Source organism: Thermobia domestica, chromosome 10 (assembly GCF_964235325.1).
Source record: "Thermobia domestica chromosome 10, izTheDome1.hap1.1, whole genome shotgun sequence".
NCBI lineage: Eukaryota > Metazoa > Arthropoda > Insecta > Zygentoma > Lepismatidae > Thermobia > Thermobia domestica.
The window spans coordinates 192,412,034-192,431,596 of record NC_137463.1 but is presented as its reverse complement, the minus strand read 5'-3'; the positions used below and the strand labels follow the sequence as shown (position 1 = coordinate 192,431,596).

General features: G+C 35.0%; 1 protein-coding gene across 1 annotated transcript in view; it reads left to right on the top strand.

The window, feature by feature from the left end:
- LOC145662912 (uncharacterized) overlaps positions 1 to 19,563 on the top strand; it is a 248,592-nt gene that overhangs the window by 170,222 nt on the left and 58,807 nt on the right. Inside the window, exon 2 of the mRNA XM_081728917.1 lies at positions 1,325 to 7,011. Within this exon, the coding sequence (XP_081585043.1) occupies positions 1,325 to 7,011 (5,687 nt within the window). The remainder of the gene's footprint in view (positions 1 to 1,324; positions 7,012 to 19,563) is intronic.

Here is a 19,563-nt window from a genome sequence, read left to right as displayed (position 1 = left end):
TGCACTACTGTGGCCTGAGACATGCCGGGTTGGTTTGACAATTGTAGTGTGTGGTGGATGGATTTTCCTCAATGGCGTGTCATATGACCTCAGAATCTGTTACCTCGGACAGTCGGACCTTGGTTGATCTTCTACAACTTACAACTTGCACGAAATTTCTTGAATCAAGGAGTTGATATGCTGTGACTCATACGATAAAAGTTCATGTATGAGACGTTGTTGACCATTCATCGTCACTGCCACTACAAACTGACTAAAAATACTGACGAAGTGCCGGCCTCCTTGGTAAATAGTCCACTTGCAGCTCTACTTTTCGGGACAGTTTGACCTTGTACATACGGTCGATCCCTTTCAGGGTCGGATCCAGGATTTTCTGAGGGGAAGTGCACCAATAGCTACCAGTACATTTGAATTGGATTGGAATTTTTTAAATGCCTTTAGACATTTGTGGTGTGAATTAGGAAATGCCCTGGAAAAGCTAAGTGTCTATTCTCGGTGAATCCTTTTCTTTCAACTTTTAGAAAATTGACTTAAACTATCGACTTTGCAAAACTTGCCCTTGTTTTAAGGCCAAACGGAAACATGACAGCAGAAAGTTTCGGAAGTGTTGCTATTTTCACTGCTAGCTTCTCACTTTAGGTAGTGTATACTTAAGTGGGCTACGCGTGCGTACGAAGTGGGCTACGCGTGCACCTTTGCACCCCCCTAAATTTGGCCCTGATCCCGGTGTATACACGCACTTGCTGTTTGGATTATGGAAATATTGCAAGACTTACGACTCGTCCTTATAATATATGGGAATGAATATGGAAACTGGAAGGTGAAACAAATATCAGTTGTTAAAGACTTCTCATAGTCATGGATAGCATATTTTAAAAATCTAAAAATATAAGGTAATGGAGCCTAATTATATTTCAATTTTGAATATAGCTTCTCAGTACTGTTTCTTGTTAATACTTAATTTTTCTCTATGCATTAAATTTGGTATCTAGGATAGTGAGATCATCTGAGTAATAGATAACCTTTTAGAATTTATCGAAGTAAATACAGTTCTTCCTTGAAATTCCTTACCGTTTCTAATTTTCAGTGATCGGAAAACCAAAGATCCCCTTAGAATGCAGTATTTGGAGTACAACTCGAACATTAATATTCCATCATTTCATTATTACAATGATGTACATTTACGATTCCCTATTGAAACCAAAACAAATAGCATCTATACATTAAGTTTATTGTCTATCATCATACTGTATCAATGTCATGTTTATTGTGTTAAAATTTTGTTTAAATAAAATCATATGTCTAAACAAATCTTTTTTTTCAGGTCGGACGCTGTTCATAGACTACGGACCTTATGTTCCGGTGCTAAATGTAGAACGGAAACCAAAGTCAGATGCCAAAGATGACATTTTAACGTTAATGACAAATCGAAGACGCTTCCTTCTTCAAAACAGTCAAAGGATACCGTATTTCCCCTTGGCTGTAGGTCGTTATGATAATAGGCCAAAATCCTCCACTACCAGTACTACTTCTACTACTCCATTACCTCCTCCACCACCGCCAATAGATGTCGTTCCTCACGAATCCGCTCATAATGTTATCCTCATCCCGTTTACAGAAGCAGAGGCAATAGACAGAGAAGAGGAAGATGTTACAAAAGACAGAAATGAAGTTACTACCAAAGATTCTTTAAAAATAGAAGACTTATTGCCTCGTGACCAAAATATTCAGAATTACGATCAGGAGAGCAACGCAATCGTATCATTGTTAGAAGAAACTACACCAATACCATTCCAAAGTACCATATTGCCTACGACTACCGGTGCTAGTATTGTTAAACCTCAACCAACAGTAGCATCAAGGTATGTAGTACGTCCAACAAGAAGACCAACAATCAGACATTCAGCTTTAAGAGGAGCTCAAACTAAACAAGAAGTAAGAGTGATAGCATCAACAAGTACAACTCAGAGACCACGAAGGGCGACAAGACCACCAACGCAGAGACCTGTACGAAGGCAAACTGTAAGACCCAGTGCTCCGTACGGAAACAGGTCAGTTGTAAGACGTCCTGCAAGACCAGAAGTAACAAATAGTAGTTCTGATAATGAATCTTCTTCAGCAGTTGTTCCCAGAAGAACACTGAGGGTAACTACAACAACTTCTACTACACCATCAACTCCAAGAAGAGCAATTCGAATATCAACCACAACTTCCACTAGTTCGACAACTACCTCAACAACACCATCGCCTGTTTCTTCAACATTAACACCCAGGAGAGGTGTGAGGATCTCCACAAGTACAACCACTTCTACAACGCCATCGCCACAATCTTCAACAATATCATCCAGAAGAGCTGTTAGAATTTCGGCGACAACAACAACAGCTACTCCATCATCATCTAGAAGGCCGATTCGGGTCACGGCAACTACTACTACTAGTTCTACTACTACAACATCACCTCCAAGAAGAGGTATACGAACAACTACGTCTACTACTACAAGCACAACATCCACTACGAGTACTACTACTTCAACAACTACAACAACAACAAGCACTCCACCGACGACTCACTCCCCACGTCGTACAACCTCATCACCGGAAACAGACACATCTAAAGACAACTTAGAGCCACCTCCATTCCCTTTACTGTCGTCGTCCGTATCATCAGCGTTAAGTGTCGGCAGCACGCATCACAATCGGTTCGAATCTTTCAATCCGAACGCTTATTCAGGAAAAGAATCTGCAGGTGAAGAAATTATACCATTTCTCGATTTTGGTAAGAAGATTTCTTCTGCAACACCATCAATAATTACAGCGCAAAATACTAAAAACGTCATTAATGAAAATAAACAGAGAGGTAGAATTGTTCCTTATAGCAGAGAAATTAATCACAAAGAAAGTGGTAACCAGGATAAACCACAAACAAATTCAGACAACAACAAACTACACGAATTGGACAAACATGGAAAGGAATCTGAAAGAAAAGTACGAAACCGAGAAAAAATTCGCCCATCTTTGACTGTTAACGATTCTCCACAACAAGATGCACCACTGCATGGAGTCCAATCAGAGTGGAAGGGGATAAATCCAGAAAACATTGTCTCATCATCTTTTGAGGTAGATGGTAGTCCTCACAGAAATGTACCTCAACCCATTAACTATGGTGAAATCCAATCTGATTGGAAAGTTGTAAATCGTGATAATACTCAACGAGTTGGTATTACTAATTATAGTCAAGTTTTCGAGCGAAAGGATATTATTACAAACGTATCAACGACAGAATCTTCTCCATCTTTGGTTATTAACCGCATTTCCAAAGAACCTAGAATAGAAGATGATTTTATGGAAGTTCAATCTCTTCAAGAATCAGTAGCGTCACCTATAGTTGTAAGGCCTACGCTACCAAACAGTATTGATTTCTTTAGGAAACATTTATACGGAGGACGACCAGTTACTGTTGAAAACGAGTTAGTTTCGCCACAACTAAAAAATGGAACCAAACTATTGACTAATACTAATAAAACTGTTACACAACCAGCCAGGAGGCGAATTTTTGTGGCATCTGGTAAAAGAAATACTGTTGTTGAACCACAAAGACGTAAAGTAGTGGTGATTGCTAGGAAACCATCCACCACAACAACCACTACAGGTAGTACAATTACCGAATCACCAATAGTAACAAGCTCAGTCAAACCAATAGCCTCTAGTCCAGTGAGAACAACAACAGCAACGTTTGTTAAACCAATAAAGGGAATTACCATTAAACCAATCTCAGCAACTGTTAGAACATTTACAACTACTTTAAGCCCATCTCCAACAACTTCAGTTCTATCTACACCAACAGCAATTCCTACTATAAAGACTGTGATAAACATAAGAAGGCCTTCTTTTATCAGGAAACCTATTCCAGCTAGAGAACTACTTCGAGGTAAATACGGTGCAAATATAACAACCACAACAATTACAACAAATGTGAGTACTGTGCCCGTTTCGTCACGCCAAATCAACACCACATCTCAAAGAAGTTCTTCTCCTCACAGAAACGTAACTCGATACATATCGAAGCCCATATTTAGCAATGGCCCAAGGAGAAATTCCTCTAAACCAGTGCTCCGAATTGAAACTATTTTGTCAGTGTCTTCTCCTGTGCATAAAGACCGTCATTTTAGGCCCTTAACAAATAAGACAACTTTGCTCAGACCTGGAAAGACATCACTGTCACTTTCAGAGCCTATTTCATCAACACCGACAATAACAATTGATTCAGGAAGCAGCCAAAGTATCGACAGTTTTAATGCAGTACTTACAATGAAACAACTTGGTCCTAGACGAACACACAGGTATAATGGAACCAGTTTAACTAAAACAACAAGCACGACTACACCATCAACTCGTCTTTCGAAATATAGGAATCGAGTTCATAGGCCTCCTCCATTTAGAAAATTGATAGAGAACAAATATCATAGTCAAGAGAAATCGACCACAGAATCAGCTGAATCACAAACTAGTAGTTGGAGTACTGTCAATCCTATACTTACAACTGTTTTGTCGAATTTACATCGGCTAGAAGCTGAAGCTACAACTCCGACTTCGACACCAGTTACAACTGTTATACCTGAATCTACACTTGCAGACACAATTTCTCCGACATCATACAGAGAAGAAATATCTCCAACCCAAACAACACAGCCAGCAGACATTTTGCAAGATGTAACTGTAACGTTCCCCACAAAAATTCTCTCAACCGCTGTAGTTACATCAGTGTCTGTTAAAAGTTCCTCGCGTTTTACAATTTCCCCCGCAAGAAGCAAGTCGAAAGAGGATAATGGAATTTCTATAGAAGAAGAATATCACCCAGAGTTTTCTACGATCAAACCAACCACAACTGAAACAAATATTTTAAGAGAAGATGCTGTTCTTGAAGGACCACGAAACAATATTGGAGGCAGAGATTTCTACACCACTGCATCACCGAAAGAATTTACTACTCAGGGACAAACCGAACCAGCAGTAACTATGCCTACTATTTCTCCAACAACATCAACTATGACTGCAACTGTAATTGCACCAACGAGATCAACCACTGGATTACCTCCCGACACTACAACAACCATTTCTAAAGTAACTACTACAAGTTCTGTATCAACAAGCAGTTCTACGATTGGAGAAGTTACAGAGCCAATCTTGGAATCATTCACTGTCCCAAGTAACCAAGCCAGGCCTAATACATTTCCAAGTGAAAACTTACGAAAAGATAAAGACCATGAAGAATGGACAAATTATCCTCCTTCAGATATCAGCAGCACCGAAAAACCTTGGTCTGCAATATATGAGTTATCGTTAGGCAATCCTCAGCCGTTTGCAACAAGTACTGAGAGCAATGTTCCGAAAGGAGACGAATTGAGAAACAAAGGAATACATATGCAGGAGCCTTTAATTATAACAGAAGTGGCAACAAGTAGATCAGTAGAGCTAAACCATGATATTGCAGATAAAAAGATTGAAACAATACCATCAACTACACGGTTGCAGCAAGAACTCTTATCAAGGATCAGAGGAGAACCTCAGAATTCTAGTCACTTTACCAGTTCTTCCTCTGAAAATGAAGACGAAAGAAGTAAAGAAAAATTACATGTTCTATACGATATTATTTCCCGCGTTAATGACGACGATACTAACAATAATGGACAGAAGGTAATGACAGAGGAAGTAGTAACGAAAAGTACAACACCATCACCCGTAATGACGACTGTACGCCCAACAAAAATAGATATAACAACAGAAGCAACGCATGTTACAGCATCTTCAGAATCGGTGCAATCTTACCAAGAAGTGCTGGCTACACACGAATCAAAAGCATCAGGTGAAAGTATAGACACTCAACACCATAGGCCTTTATCTGTTAATGATAGTCCTCAGTTCCAAAGTATTCCAGCAGCAACTGTAATACCTACAGTTATTACCGTTCAACAATCTCATAACACTGAGATCAACTTCGCGCCATCTGATAGTAATGAATCTCTTGAGAGTATTCTATCGGATCTTTTTAATAAGAAGCAGGAAACCACCACTAAAGCTCCAGAAGTAGAGAAGCCGTTCGAGCAATCTCATTCATTGTCGGAAGTATTGGAATCACTAACTGCTCAAGGTGAAAATGTTCCTACAGACGTTGACTTCGGATTTGGAGCAAAGATTGTAACACCTACTACTAACAGACCAACTCTGGTAGAAAGCGATCAACCAACCGATCAAGATCAGAACTTTGACGTGGTATATAGAACTGGAACGGAAAGTACATTGCCTTCCCTTGTTATAGAAGAAAACTCAAATAAACAGCGAGCTCTGAATATAAAAGAAATACTTAAGCAAAGATCTGAATCACTGAACGAAGCTATTGAAGAAACAACAACAATTTCTGTGCCAAAAATTGATGGCAGTCAACAAGATTACAGGTTTCCATCACAGGAAACCGAAAAGGATAAAGAATTCAGTAGACTTGAAGAAGATGCATCTAAAGATCCAGAAATGCGTGAGGAACGACAACCACTTACAACCAAAGAACCTACCATTGATGATGTAAGAATATCTACTCCAACTCCTTCACAACCGCCTCACAAACTCAATCCTGAAACAACAACTTCACCACACATAACCACTACAATTACAATTGTAGAAGATACCCTTGGTAACATTAATACTTCTACTCAACAACCAGCTGGAAAAGACTCAAATGTTGATGTTGAAATTTCAACTGAAAAGTTGAACAGTACTTCGGAAGAAAGTTTATTTACACCAACATTCGCTAATTCTTCAACCGCTGCTTCTGCAGAAACCAACAAATCAGCGAGCAATGTTATCGAGTTTGGCGAAGAAGCCGATACTGGAAGTGCCACCGCTTCTGCAGATCTTGGAATGGGAGTCACTATCTACGTGTTGGTAGCATTGGCACTCATTCCAATTACAGGGATCGCTGCGTTTGTACTTCGATATCTCTTCCATCGACGAAGAAGGGTAAGTGATCATTGTATATTTGTAATTTTTAATGTTTCTAACACTATCTGAATATGCTTGAAAACTCTCATTTCGGAAAATATCAACTGATATACATATCTTACTATTTTCTACTTAGTTCAAAAACTGGACAATTTTTTATTCATTGAAAGATTGCACTTTTGCCGTCATGTTTGCTTTATATTTTGACTAATCGTTTCACTTCAAAACACCAGTAGTTCAGCTGTCAATTTCTGTGTATTTGTTGAGTGTGACGCCATATATATATATATATATATATATATATATATATATATATATATATATATATATATATATATATATATATATATATACTGTATGAGGAAGAAAATAAGTAGGTGGAAGTTGAGTAAAAAAATAAAGAACAAAAGGTAAGTTCTTCTTCATTTAAGTGAACATTCATTCTTCGGAAGAATTAAGATCAATTGCAGAACAAGTTTAATGTTATTGCATCCGTCGTCTTTTCTGGAACTTATTTAACGCTGGCACAGTAATTCTGTGTTCGAGGGCTCACCTCCGATGTGGAGAGTCTTTGGTTCGATCCCAGCTATATAAGGGTTGTGATGAACAATATCGAATCTGTGTTTCTTTTCTCGTAGTTCTCTCATTTCGAACCTCAGTCTTGATTTCAGAGAAATTCTCATTATCTTTAATTTCTATCTACTCTTCGTTTCATTTAAATATTTCTACCCCGAACTAAATATTTAATTTGTTATCGAACTAGTCGTTCACGAGCGCATCCGAACGTATCCGATCGAATTTCCGGGCTTACTTACTTATACATTTAGACAACATGAAGTTTAAAAGAGGTAAAAGAGGATTGTACTCATCATAGAATAATTTCATTTAATTTTATTAACTGCTAATGTGCCTCTAGGTTGGCGGACAAGACGAGACAAGACAGAATTTTCATAATGAGATTCGAGACTAGATGGAGCTCCTCCAACGGAAAAATTCCTTTTTTTATGGACATCATTTTCATTATATTTTCAAGACTCAATTCATGTTTTGTGTCCATCCCTACATGTCTATTCGTTGCCGAGTGATTAATGCAATTTTTTTTTTTTTTCACCTCTTAGTTCCGTGGATGATTTTCTGTACCTTGGATACAAACCAAAGCAGTGGTTGGGATTCTACTTTAAACGTTTTGTTTTGTCTCGTATCGGCGCAGAAAGGTGACGTGTTAAGCTCTAATGAATCAATCAAGCAAATAAATGCTCTTAACGTGCTGTTAACATGAACATCCGTATGTTTGTATTTAACTAAATCTATTTAAACCAAACAATAAAATCAAAAAGCTATATTTACAATCAACATTAATACTATACTTTTTATTTTCATTGTCAGTCGATGCATCACTTACGCATACATCTTATAATTTTTAAAGTGTTTTCCAACGGGGGTGGGGAAGGAGTGAAGATCAAATAAAGAGGCGCAAGCTACTGACAAAAATAAACTGTGAAATTATGGACAAAACACTTCATAAAATGTTAAATTATCAACAAAACACTTCATAAACTGTGAAATTATGAACAAAACACTTCATAAAATGTTAAATTATCAACAAAACACTTCATAAACTGTGAAATTATGAACAAAACACTTCATAAAATGTTAAATTATCAACAAAACACTTCATAAACTGTGAAATTATGAACAAAACACTTCATAAAATGTTAAATTATCAACAAAACACTTCATAAACTGTGAAATTATGAACAAAACACTTCTTATAATGACTATTTACCATTTGGCTTTAGCAAGCTTTACGGACGTTACATGTTTGATATTTTGTCTTTCCTATTCCTATTGTAGATAGTTAGTGAAAACTAAATAATTATGCAAACAAAAATTCTGTACAAAATTATCAAAAATGAGCACAAAATGCTACTTCAGTGTACAACACAGACTTCAAAACTTACATAAGTGCAGATTATTTTTTTGAAAAGCGGATCTATTGTAACCAATCTCACTTATTTTAATAACTTTACATACGTTACACTAAAAAAAAAGTAACTTACAAATAGATGCTATCTATCTGTATACGTACAGTAGATATGTTAAAGGTCTTTCACTCCATTGACTATAATTACTTCTTAATAAGGTGTCAAGTATTGAATTATCGTTAGTGTACACTAGATGACTTGAAAGCTAATTGTCAAACACAAGTAGTAGAACTTTTAAGATAAAAATTGGCAATTTATAATCTAGTTAAAAGTCAAATAGAGAAAGGAATATCTCAAGGGTCTCCATTAGAACACTCCTTTTTTTCTCTCTCTCTAATTGTAAATGATTTACCCGAAAATATCTAACATTCGAAAATATTACTGTGCACTTACAAACTTCTTTTATGTTATTGAGTATTCAGGGCAAAAGTGCTTTACTGTATGCATTAGTATACATTATAAGAGGAAGAAGAAGCAAATGTTATAGAAAATGTCATGAATAATCTTGATTTGAAAATGTTTTATGTTTCTGTCGCTAGATAAACATGTTGTTTACTCTCGTTAGAACAATAATCCGGTTGCTAGGGTAACAGTTTCTTTACCAGGCACTTGTTTATAAGTAATTAACAATATATAATCCAGCAAGACGAATTCTAATTTAGATGTGTACAGCATTCTGTAAAGTTAGTAATACTTATTACAAAATATAGTGAGTTTTAAGCAATTCAGTCTAGTATGTAATTCTGTTACATGAAGTCTACTATAAGATTTTAACAAATAGAACTGGTGTGGCGTTATACACGAACAATACCGTGCCGTGGGGGGCGAGCGGGCCGACGGCTCCGGGCGCTTAAGTAAGGGGGCGCAAAATTCAGGGAAAAAAAGAAAAGATATATATAAAATGGATGGGAAAAGTAACAAAAAGTGCTCCAAATCAAGGAAAAGCAGGGTTTATTTTTCAAAATTTTCTTATGCTTCGCACCAACTATGGTGGCGCTCCGTGGCTGGTCTGTCGATCTCACTCATATGTACGGCGGGAGGCGACGTCGTATACTCTCGCCTCGGGAGCTGATTTTCCACGGCACGACACTATACACGGTTGGCATAAAACTTTTTAGAATAGTAAACAATAAATATGACAATTATTATTATTTTTTTTTACAAAAAGATACAATAAGTAGCTGGTGTATAGGTAATACTTGTATATTAAAAATTAACTGTGATAGAACTAAATATATAACACTTAAAAACAAAACTCAATATTTTCTCAGCATATATGAGAATCCTGTAACAATATACAAGATAGAACAAATCAAAGATCTAAGTATATTATATATGACAGACAACTGAAATTTGGCAGTCACATAAATGATAGAGCACAAAAGTCGAGAAAAATTATGTTTTATATTCAAAGCTTACGGTCTAATTTTAAAAATAGATGTTTAGGTTATCTCTACAAAACATTTGTACGCTTCTAAACAAAATAGAAGTGGTTGAGAAATGTTTTCTTACTGGAACTTTTTTCATTGTAGTAGAGAAACCGATTACAATTAAGTTATTGTTTTACATGGACTGAAAGGAAGGACTCCGCGTGGCCTAGTGGCTAGCACGCTAGCCTTTGGTATGTGCGTGGTCCCGGGCTCGATTTCCGGTTGAGGTACAGTTAAACGAAAAAATAGTGGTCCACTATAATCAATAGGTCCACGTTTCCCTTAGCAGCCCAGGTATAACGTTGAACGTTAGACTCAAACAAACCAAAATAAAATAAAATAATTGTAGATGTTTTATAATATATGGTTTCTATCCCTAATTAAGAGATACAATTCAAATAATCGTATTTCTGTAAGATAGTAAAGGCAAGATTTAGAAATTTATTGGTTATTAAATACAGATTTTCTTAGTAAAGTTTAAAATTGTTTCTGAGCTGTTATCTAATGATATAAGCACCAGGGTCACATTATATCAGCAACAGGGTTCTTTAAATAAATTTTAAATACGTCAGATTTTGTTCGACCTATAACGTTTATTACTGAAGACACTACTATACAGGTGATAATGAAGGTCAGAATTTTAAAAAATCGTTAACTACAAATTGCAAGCTTTATAAGTTACCAGCTAGTACAAATAAATATAGATGTAGAGTAGATCTTAAAGATACAAGAAGAATTTACTTCAAAGAACACTGTACATTTATAGCTAAGTTATGGGTACAGAATAGCATGTAGTTCGTGTGAGAATAGAGCAATAATCATTTGCTGAAACATACGCAATAATGTTGTCAATTACAACCATCAAATTGTCATCGACCAAATATTCAGCGCTCAGTCGTGGCTAATCCATCAGATGGGGTTTAATCCAGGCCTACCCCACCTCCCGCCAAAGGAAAGTAATTAAACGCCTCTGTTATGAAATACTGGTGCCATATCTTAACTGAATTGCCAGTATTAGTATAATACGGTCATTTTTATCCATTCAACCATAATCTATTCCAGCTACGGTTGAATTACTTTATCTTATAGCAGTTTCATTTTGTATTTGAAGTAAAAACTGCAATAAAAAGGCTTACTGATCTGCTGTAGTACACATTAAAAAAAAAAACGAAGAAAGGAAGTCACACAAAAAGACAGTAACAAAGACGGTAAAGAAAGCTTTTGAAGGCTGACAGCGCATGTAACCGTATCGATAACTGACTGTCGTCAAGGTTGCATCTGACCCTAAAATCTCTGGTTCCATGTGGCATCGGGGTCTTGGACAAACACTGAGTGCATGGTACTTTAATCTGTATGAGAAAAAAAATATATGGTGGAATTCCGCTGCACTGATTCTTCTTATGTTCAGAGGTGGTGTATCCACAGGAGCCTTGAAACACCAAGGTTTTCTTTTTTACTCAATGTGCTTAAATCCTTCTGCTTACAACAATGGTGACATGAGTTGACTTGTTCATGGAGATACAAAACTTCATACTTGATGTGTTTTCTTTTTCTTCTCATTAACACAGTCTTTTTTATTTTTCATTCTTCTTGGATGCTGACACCAAAACTACCGAAGTCAAACTATAATTAATTGGACAACACTATTACTAACACCATAACTCCGTTTCCAATTGTAATTCTGCGGAATCCGGAAGTTGGTCCACGTCCACATGGTACAAGATGCTTCCGTACAAATCCAATGTAACACAGCCTGTATTTCGGTCTTGGAAGTTGAATTGAAACTGTCAGAAACCTTTGTACAAAAATATAATATAATTACTAGGAGCAAGAGGTTATCTTGAAAGAAGTCCTTGGTATGAGGCATTAACCTAAAGCTTTGATATTAGAATGTTTATAACATAAGTAGAGTCGTGAAGAACATACTTGTGTTAAGGTTAGAAACTGTAAAATAGGAAATAAAATTGTTAATTTATAAAGCATTGCATTTATTTCATTTAAGCTTAAAAAAATGATAGTGTTACAAGCACAATAATTTCAATAAAGCTTTGCTCAATTTGGCAGTGTTGAATACTATATACAGACGAGTAAAATTGTGGTTAAACCTAGAAATAATAGTATTTTTATTGTTTCTGGTCCTATTGAATGTCCTGAGTAACATATAAGAAGTCCACCGAAATCTGACTACAGGAGAGCCCCCATTTTGGGCCGCCATCTTAGATATTTTTGTAAACCATTTTGATAAACGGTTCTTGTAATATCTTCGCATTGAATTAAGCTAGAGACTTGCTTCTTGTTCCAAATCTAATCTAACAAACAATAGAATCACCAAAATGTACAATTAGTGTAATTGTGTGCAAAATTATTTAAATAAGGTTATTGTTAGGCTGAAAGCGTTGTTGAATTGGTCTGATTTTGTTACTTTCATGGCTAATAACTATGAAATTCTCAGAGGTGCTGGAGAACACCCTGAAACGATATTAATAGATCCTAACCTTACCTTTCCATCGACATCAAAACTGTTTACCTAGTATGTCTGAAAGTAAGGGAGCTACGTGGTTTTATGTGATGCAAGGTGTTGTATTTTGAGTCGTTCACATACGCAATTCGGGTACAGTGGTTAGACATCAAAACAAAACAAGAAGGTAGTTGGCAGAAAAAAAAAAAACTATAACACCGCTTCCATAAGGCCAATTTATCAAGTTGATGCCTTTTATTACAATTACTTCTAGGTTACCCCCCCTTTTTTGGCCTAAATTTACTCGTCTAATAGTTCGCATCCTTAGAATAGGATTGTCGTACAGGTATGAGAAAAAATATTTCTAAAGAAACTTGATTATGATTTTTTTTTAATTGCGACTTTGTATGTAGTATAATTTATTGTTTAAAAAGCTTTCATACATGCATACGAATTACCCATAATTACTACACATAACAAATTGTTAACAATTTAAAATCTACTTTGAGTTATGACAATCTTATTTGGGGCTGCGATTTGTTTTTGTAGCCCATTGGCTTAAATGGATAATTATTCTTGTTTTCTTTGAAATGTATAGAAATTTTAATGATTTGATTTTACTGATTTCCACACACAAAAAAATATTTTTTTACTACGTAAAAATTAAATTTTGTGATACGTAATTACAATATTTATTAATCAAATTTAATTTAAATAATATTAAATCTGTCTTCATATAAAATAAGTCCTGGGTGAATGACTGAGCGACTGACTGACGGAACATCGCCCAGGGCAAACCGCTTAAGCTAGAAACTTGAAACTTTGACAATGCTTAGAATTTATGGCGTAAGGTATCACGAAGGAAGGATTTTTTTGAAATTCAACGAGGAAGGGGAGAAGTAAGGATGACAATTGTATAGGCAAATATCCATATCTCTGATTCTGTGAAGATAAGAGACATGAAATTTGGTATATGGACTTCCCATTTAAAAAGAATTAGTCTCAGAAGCGACAGTCCTATTAGCGACAGGAACTGTTATCTGTCCTATGAGCGATCGATTCATTTATATTGAGATGATGAAAGATGATATGATTCCCTCTCGTAAAATATGTTTGCCTCTGACGTTATTAGCGACCGAACAACCTTGGTATGAAATATGTACGTGCCAGTGATACTGTTAGTCAAATATATTTTTCCTCTACTGTGAGTGTAAATAAAACTTATTTTAATTTTGAGTTAGATTTGACATAAAATATATCAAATAACTTAACGAGACAACAGGGATATTTCCATGAAAAGCATATTCTTATGTAATTATTGAAAATCCAGTTGTAATATCCCCTTTCTTCAAAAGCTCTATTTTCTGTACTTAATTTGATTCAAATCTAATTACTCACTAAGCACAGTAATATATTTTATTTTGAAAAACTCAAACGTGTAACAGTTTCGCCAACTATCTACTTTTTAGACTTCCTAAGACACTGTGAATAAGATGAAAAAAAATGTTAATGATAAAACAGCTTTTGAGATCCCTTACATCTAATTGGCTATTCTCAACCAATCCCACCAATTACAATGCAGTTCACTCTAAACAATCTAAAAGATAAACAAACTCTTTAAACTGCCTTCCCCCCTATTGTAAGCTACTAAAACGTAAACTAATTGCTTAATTTGCCTTCCTCCCTTGTATTGTTTTGACTTATACATAAAAACTTGTCGTATAGCAATCTGAAATAATCCCTTATTACTAGACGAACTGTTAAGGTAATAATTTTTTCGAATACACCGTGTTTTTAGATTTCTTTGATATCCTCACGTGGTGAACACCCTCTTTCCATGGGCGCCCGATGGGAAGGCAGGGATCGCCCCCCTGGCTCACGAAAATATATACGTAATATAGCAAACCACGTATATTAAATACCAGATATACCAGACGTGATACAGCAACCATGGAGATGCCCCTCCCTAGAAAATTTTCTTATGGCGCCCCTATCTCTTTCTTATGCCATAAACATATTCAATCTAAACTTATGCTCCCTATCATTTTAACATGAAATTTAAAGACTAATGTAGTCTAAATATTTAGTTAGTTTTCCCCTTGATATAGTCAGTGTATTCATAGAAATTAATTGAAAAATATAATATTAGGACAAACGTATAAAAGATTGTTAATGTAATGAGAGCATTCTCACGTAATAAATTCAGGTAGAGCGAAATTTTTCTTAATACATTTTGTTAGGCTCTAAATCACAATAGCATGAAACAAGTTAAAGAAGAGAGAATCTTATCTTAGTATGAACGAATCGGTGACTCATAGGGCAGTTAACAGATCGAATCGGTCGCTCATAAGACAGTTAACAGTTCCTGTCGCTAATAGGACTGTCGCAAGTGGGACGACACCATTTAAAAATTAGACAACATTAGACACACTTCGTTCAAATTTCCCAAACTTGAAGTTTTTGTGAGTGCAAATTAATGTTTAATTTTCTTCGAACACGCACAATTTATACTATTGAGGATCACTTTTGTCGGAAGTATCGGCCGAAAGGATGTTGAAACTTGTAATTAACTACGTTCTTTGTCTAACACTGAGGTAAGATATTTCTAAGAAAAGGAACCAGCGGCAAGGATAGAGCCAGTGTTCTTCCAAGGTAGAAGCATGCGTTATCTTAATGAGCCTTGCTATAAAACTGGTTAATTAAAAAAATTCAGTTGCAAGCTCTAAGATACATATGTATGATTTCAAGATAGCACTAAAAGGAAAGAAGAGATTTTTATTTTATTCCTCACAATCAGTTTCATCCTTCGAAGCAGATAATATCTTTGTAATCTACCTTTCTGTTATTGTCCGTCATTTGTTTGTTGAACATGGCAATGATTCTTATTACAAGTCATTATTGACTTTTAAGTTAGCTTTAGTACTACTAGTATTGTTGCCTTTATTACTTTCTTTCTGAACTATAACTTCATACTAATATATCTAACACTTAATAATAATAATAATAATAATAATAATAATAATAATAATAATAATAATAATAATAATAATAATAATAATAATAATAATAATAATAATAATAAATGTGTTAAACTACCTGATCATTAATATGTTTTTAAAGAAAGTTTTCACCCCATTGACTGGTAAATGTTTGGATCACAACATGTACTCGTATATAATGTAACTAAGTAACTATATGGCTTATGAAACCTGAAGGTTCAATGACACATTCACAGAATCTTTTCATTGATCTTCTTCTTAGCCAACTGGATCCAACATTTAGTAATATACGTCTATCACTAAAGTTTAACATAACTAACAAAAATCCCTAGTCAGTGAAAATAGTGTTTACCTAGATAATGAAATGCATTTATTTACCGGAAATGTGTATTTAATGACGCTTTGAAGTGACATAAAACGATTATGTAATCCCATATAATTTTCCTCGGCGGAAACTGCCCAACGATTCGGAAAGGTTCTGGATTTATGAGATCTACAGTAATATATGTATTTTGGTTTCGTAATCTAACACAACAATACCAACAACGATGAAAATCGTAAAACTAAGCTAAAGGTAACCTGTATCATAATTACGTACAAATGTAATGGGTTTTGATGGAAAAATAAATTTTAGTAGATCAGACAGTTAAAAGCCATGTCCTCAGCGAGGAAAGTCTCACTGTTTTACAAGCATAATGAGAACCAGGTGGACGTTTGTTTATCCTATCTAACGAACTCACATGACATCAATGGCGTTTCATATATGCTAAACCATTACTATTAACCTAATTTGATAATCGAACATAATATTAAAATCAAAGATTCATCTCTTCAATCACAAATAGAAATGAGCCGTATTGTATCTTAATGTTTGTGTGTCCCCCAACAATACTAAAATTAACAAAGTGTTCTAAAAGTGCGATACATTTAACACATTAGTGCCCACAGAAATATCTATATAAATTGTAGATTAGTTGGCTTCCAAACAATTAGTGCACATATTGCCTTGAACTCTGCAGGACTAGAACAGAAGAAGCAAATGTTTTCCTTTCCGGCGTATTATTCAATGTTTCTTTCTAGTGATGACGATTGGGTCCGTAAACTGATGAGTGGAAGTGGAAGGGAAGAAAGATTTAAATATAAAAGGGGAATAGGTATATTGGTCTATATATTAATTGAGATTATTTTGCTCGTCACAAAATTTTGTTTTGGCAAGTACTATAAATAGGTCTAATCTATTTTATTTTTCACTAAATTAATAAACTTGGTGTCATAGTATCAAGCCACAACTTTATGGCACACTCAATACTTTTCTAGTGCCTCAGAATCACCGTCTATAAATATAGGTCTAGTAGTAAAATTAATATTTATTTTATCTAAATGATGTAAATCTCTGTTAAACTACAGTTTGAGATTGGAAAATATATAGTACAAAAAGCAATGGAGATACTCTAATAACTGCTCGTTATTAGTTCTATCGCAACGAACTTGCAAAAAGAGGAAATATAATAATTTATTACATTAAATATTTACTACCTCATTGCTAAAATGCGTAAACATGATATACTATGAAACAGAGTATTAAATTTTACAGCGATCGTGCTTGTGCATGAATTCTTATGAAACAAATTCGTAAGGATTTTATATTAAACAATAATATATTTATTATAATACCTAAATCTATGAACGTCTTCATGAAACGTGACAGTTTTAAAACCAGCAGTTCTTATAAGAAAATTATAGACATTCATCTAAGAAGCTGCTTTTCATACCCTAATTACATTAGATTCATGGCTCGCACACCATTTTCTATAGAATGAATCAAACTTCCGAATGATATGAGACATATTCCCACGAATACAATATCGGGGAATAGGGCTTTAAAAAAAAATCCGAATAATTTATCGAAAAAGAAGTTGATTTTCCTTATGCAAGAGAGTGCATTTCCTTATGTAAAAGGTTGTCCAAACCTTGTGGATAAAACGAGAACGAAAGTACCACTTATAAACTTTGTTAAAGAGAGAAAGGAGTATCACTAAAGGTTAATGAACTTTCTGCAGTAGGAAATCCAAAACAGCTTTTTATCATAGGCAACCAACAATTCTTTCCTGATGTACTGGTGTATAGAAGCTAGGGGATATGGATTTTAAAATAAACAATTCATTAAAATCATAGTTAGCCGTGAAAATGTAAATGGATTAACTCCATTAATGAACACGGCCTAGATAACCGCTCTAGGTATCTATTTTTTTAAAAAAAGAATTCAAACATTCATTTTCGATCGATTAAGTAGAAGACAGACGTACTAACCTTTCACTGAGAGATTCTAATAAATACCAGTTAAATGACAACGCCGACCCGTGAATCATACACTGATTGAAGATTTTAAAATGGTTATCGAAAACTATGAGAGAAAAGTTTACTTTCTGTTGGCAAGCAATGCTGAGCATAAAGAGGCAGGGCCGTAACTTGTAGGAGCCAGGAGGCAAGGAGGACAGGGGCAACTGCCCCCAGGGAAGCTCCCCGCCGTTCGAAGGGGGCCCATTTTAAGACAAAATTTTCTTACTCCATATACGATACGAACATGAAATTATAAATGAAGCATCGAACAGGTTCACTTCATTACATAAACAAAACAGCACACAAAAGGTAAATAAAACAAAAATTAGTCGTGGGCCCATTTCAGTAAAAAATGTCTACTATTAGGGGCCCTAGAAATAATATTTATTCATATGACTTTGAGATTTGTCAATATTGTCCCCTTAATTAATTTGTTATGCATGAAACGGGTCTAGGGGCGTGCGGGAGAGACCACAGATGGTGGTGGGCCTGTAAAGAGTAAGAGAAAGATGGATAGAAAGGGCCCAAGAATTACAAAAACGAATTTTTCTAGGGAGCCCAAATACGCGTATTAATGCTTGCTCCTCCAGAAAAAAATAAAAGTTACGGTGCTGTAAAGAGACTATGTTGTGGGATCGAAAAAGGAAGAGTAATTTTTTGCCATACCTTCGTAATCATAGCCGCTTCATGATTCTGCTTACAATCAATTCTTTCTTATTACAATTTTACTTTCGTTAGAGTTTAAAATGAATAAAGAGTTGATTAATGCTTGTAGTATAATTTAACTACAGAATTATTAAACTCACAAAACAAAATGCATCAAACAAGAATTAAACGCAACAACGTGTGTAACATGATACTGTTCCCTGCATAAAAAAGAACTTCTATTTCTGATTCCATCGATTTCCTTTATATGGATAAAATATGTGATAACACACAAAAAAATGTATGCAAGTGAATTATGTAAATGCATGAATTAATCAACTTATGCACTTGATTAATTAATGCATTTATATATACGATAGTTGTATGAATTAATGATACGGCTGCACAGATCATTATACATGAGCAAAATTGATATAAATAAATCACTTTATAAATTTCGACCCAAATGAATAACCCAATGGATGTGAATATCATTCTTGCTGCAGAACGCTCTCTCTATTCAGTTTTTTTTTTTTTTTTTTTTTAAGTTTTGTGAAGAATTCAAATCAACATATTAACGCGTTACAGAATTCAAAAATAATTAATATTAATTTCAGGATAAGAACATTTCTTTATCCCTTATACTTTATCCTTTATACTTTTTATACTTTTATAGCAGAAACTAGCTTTTGGCTAGCTGAGGGCTCTGCCCC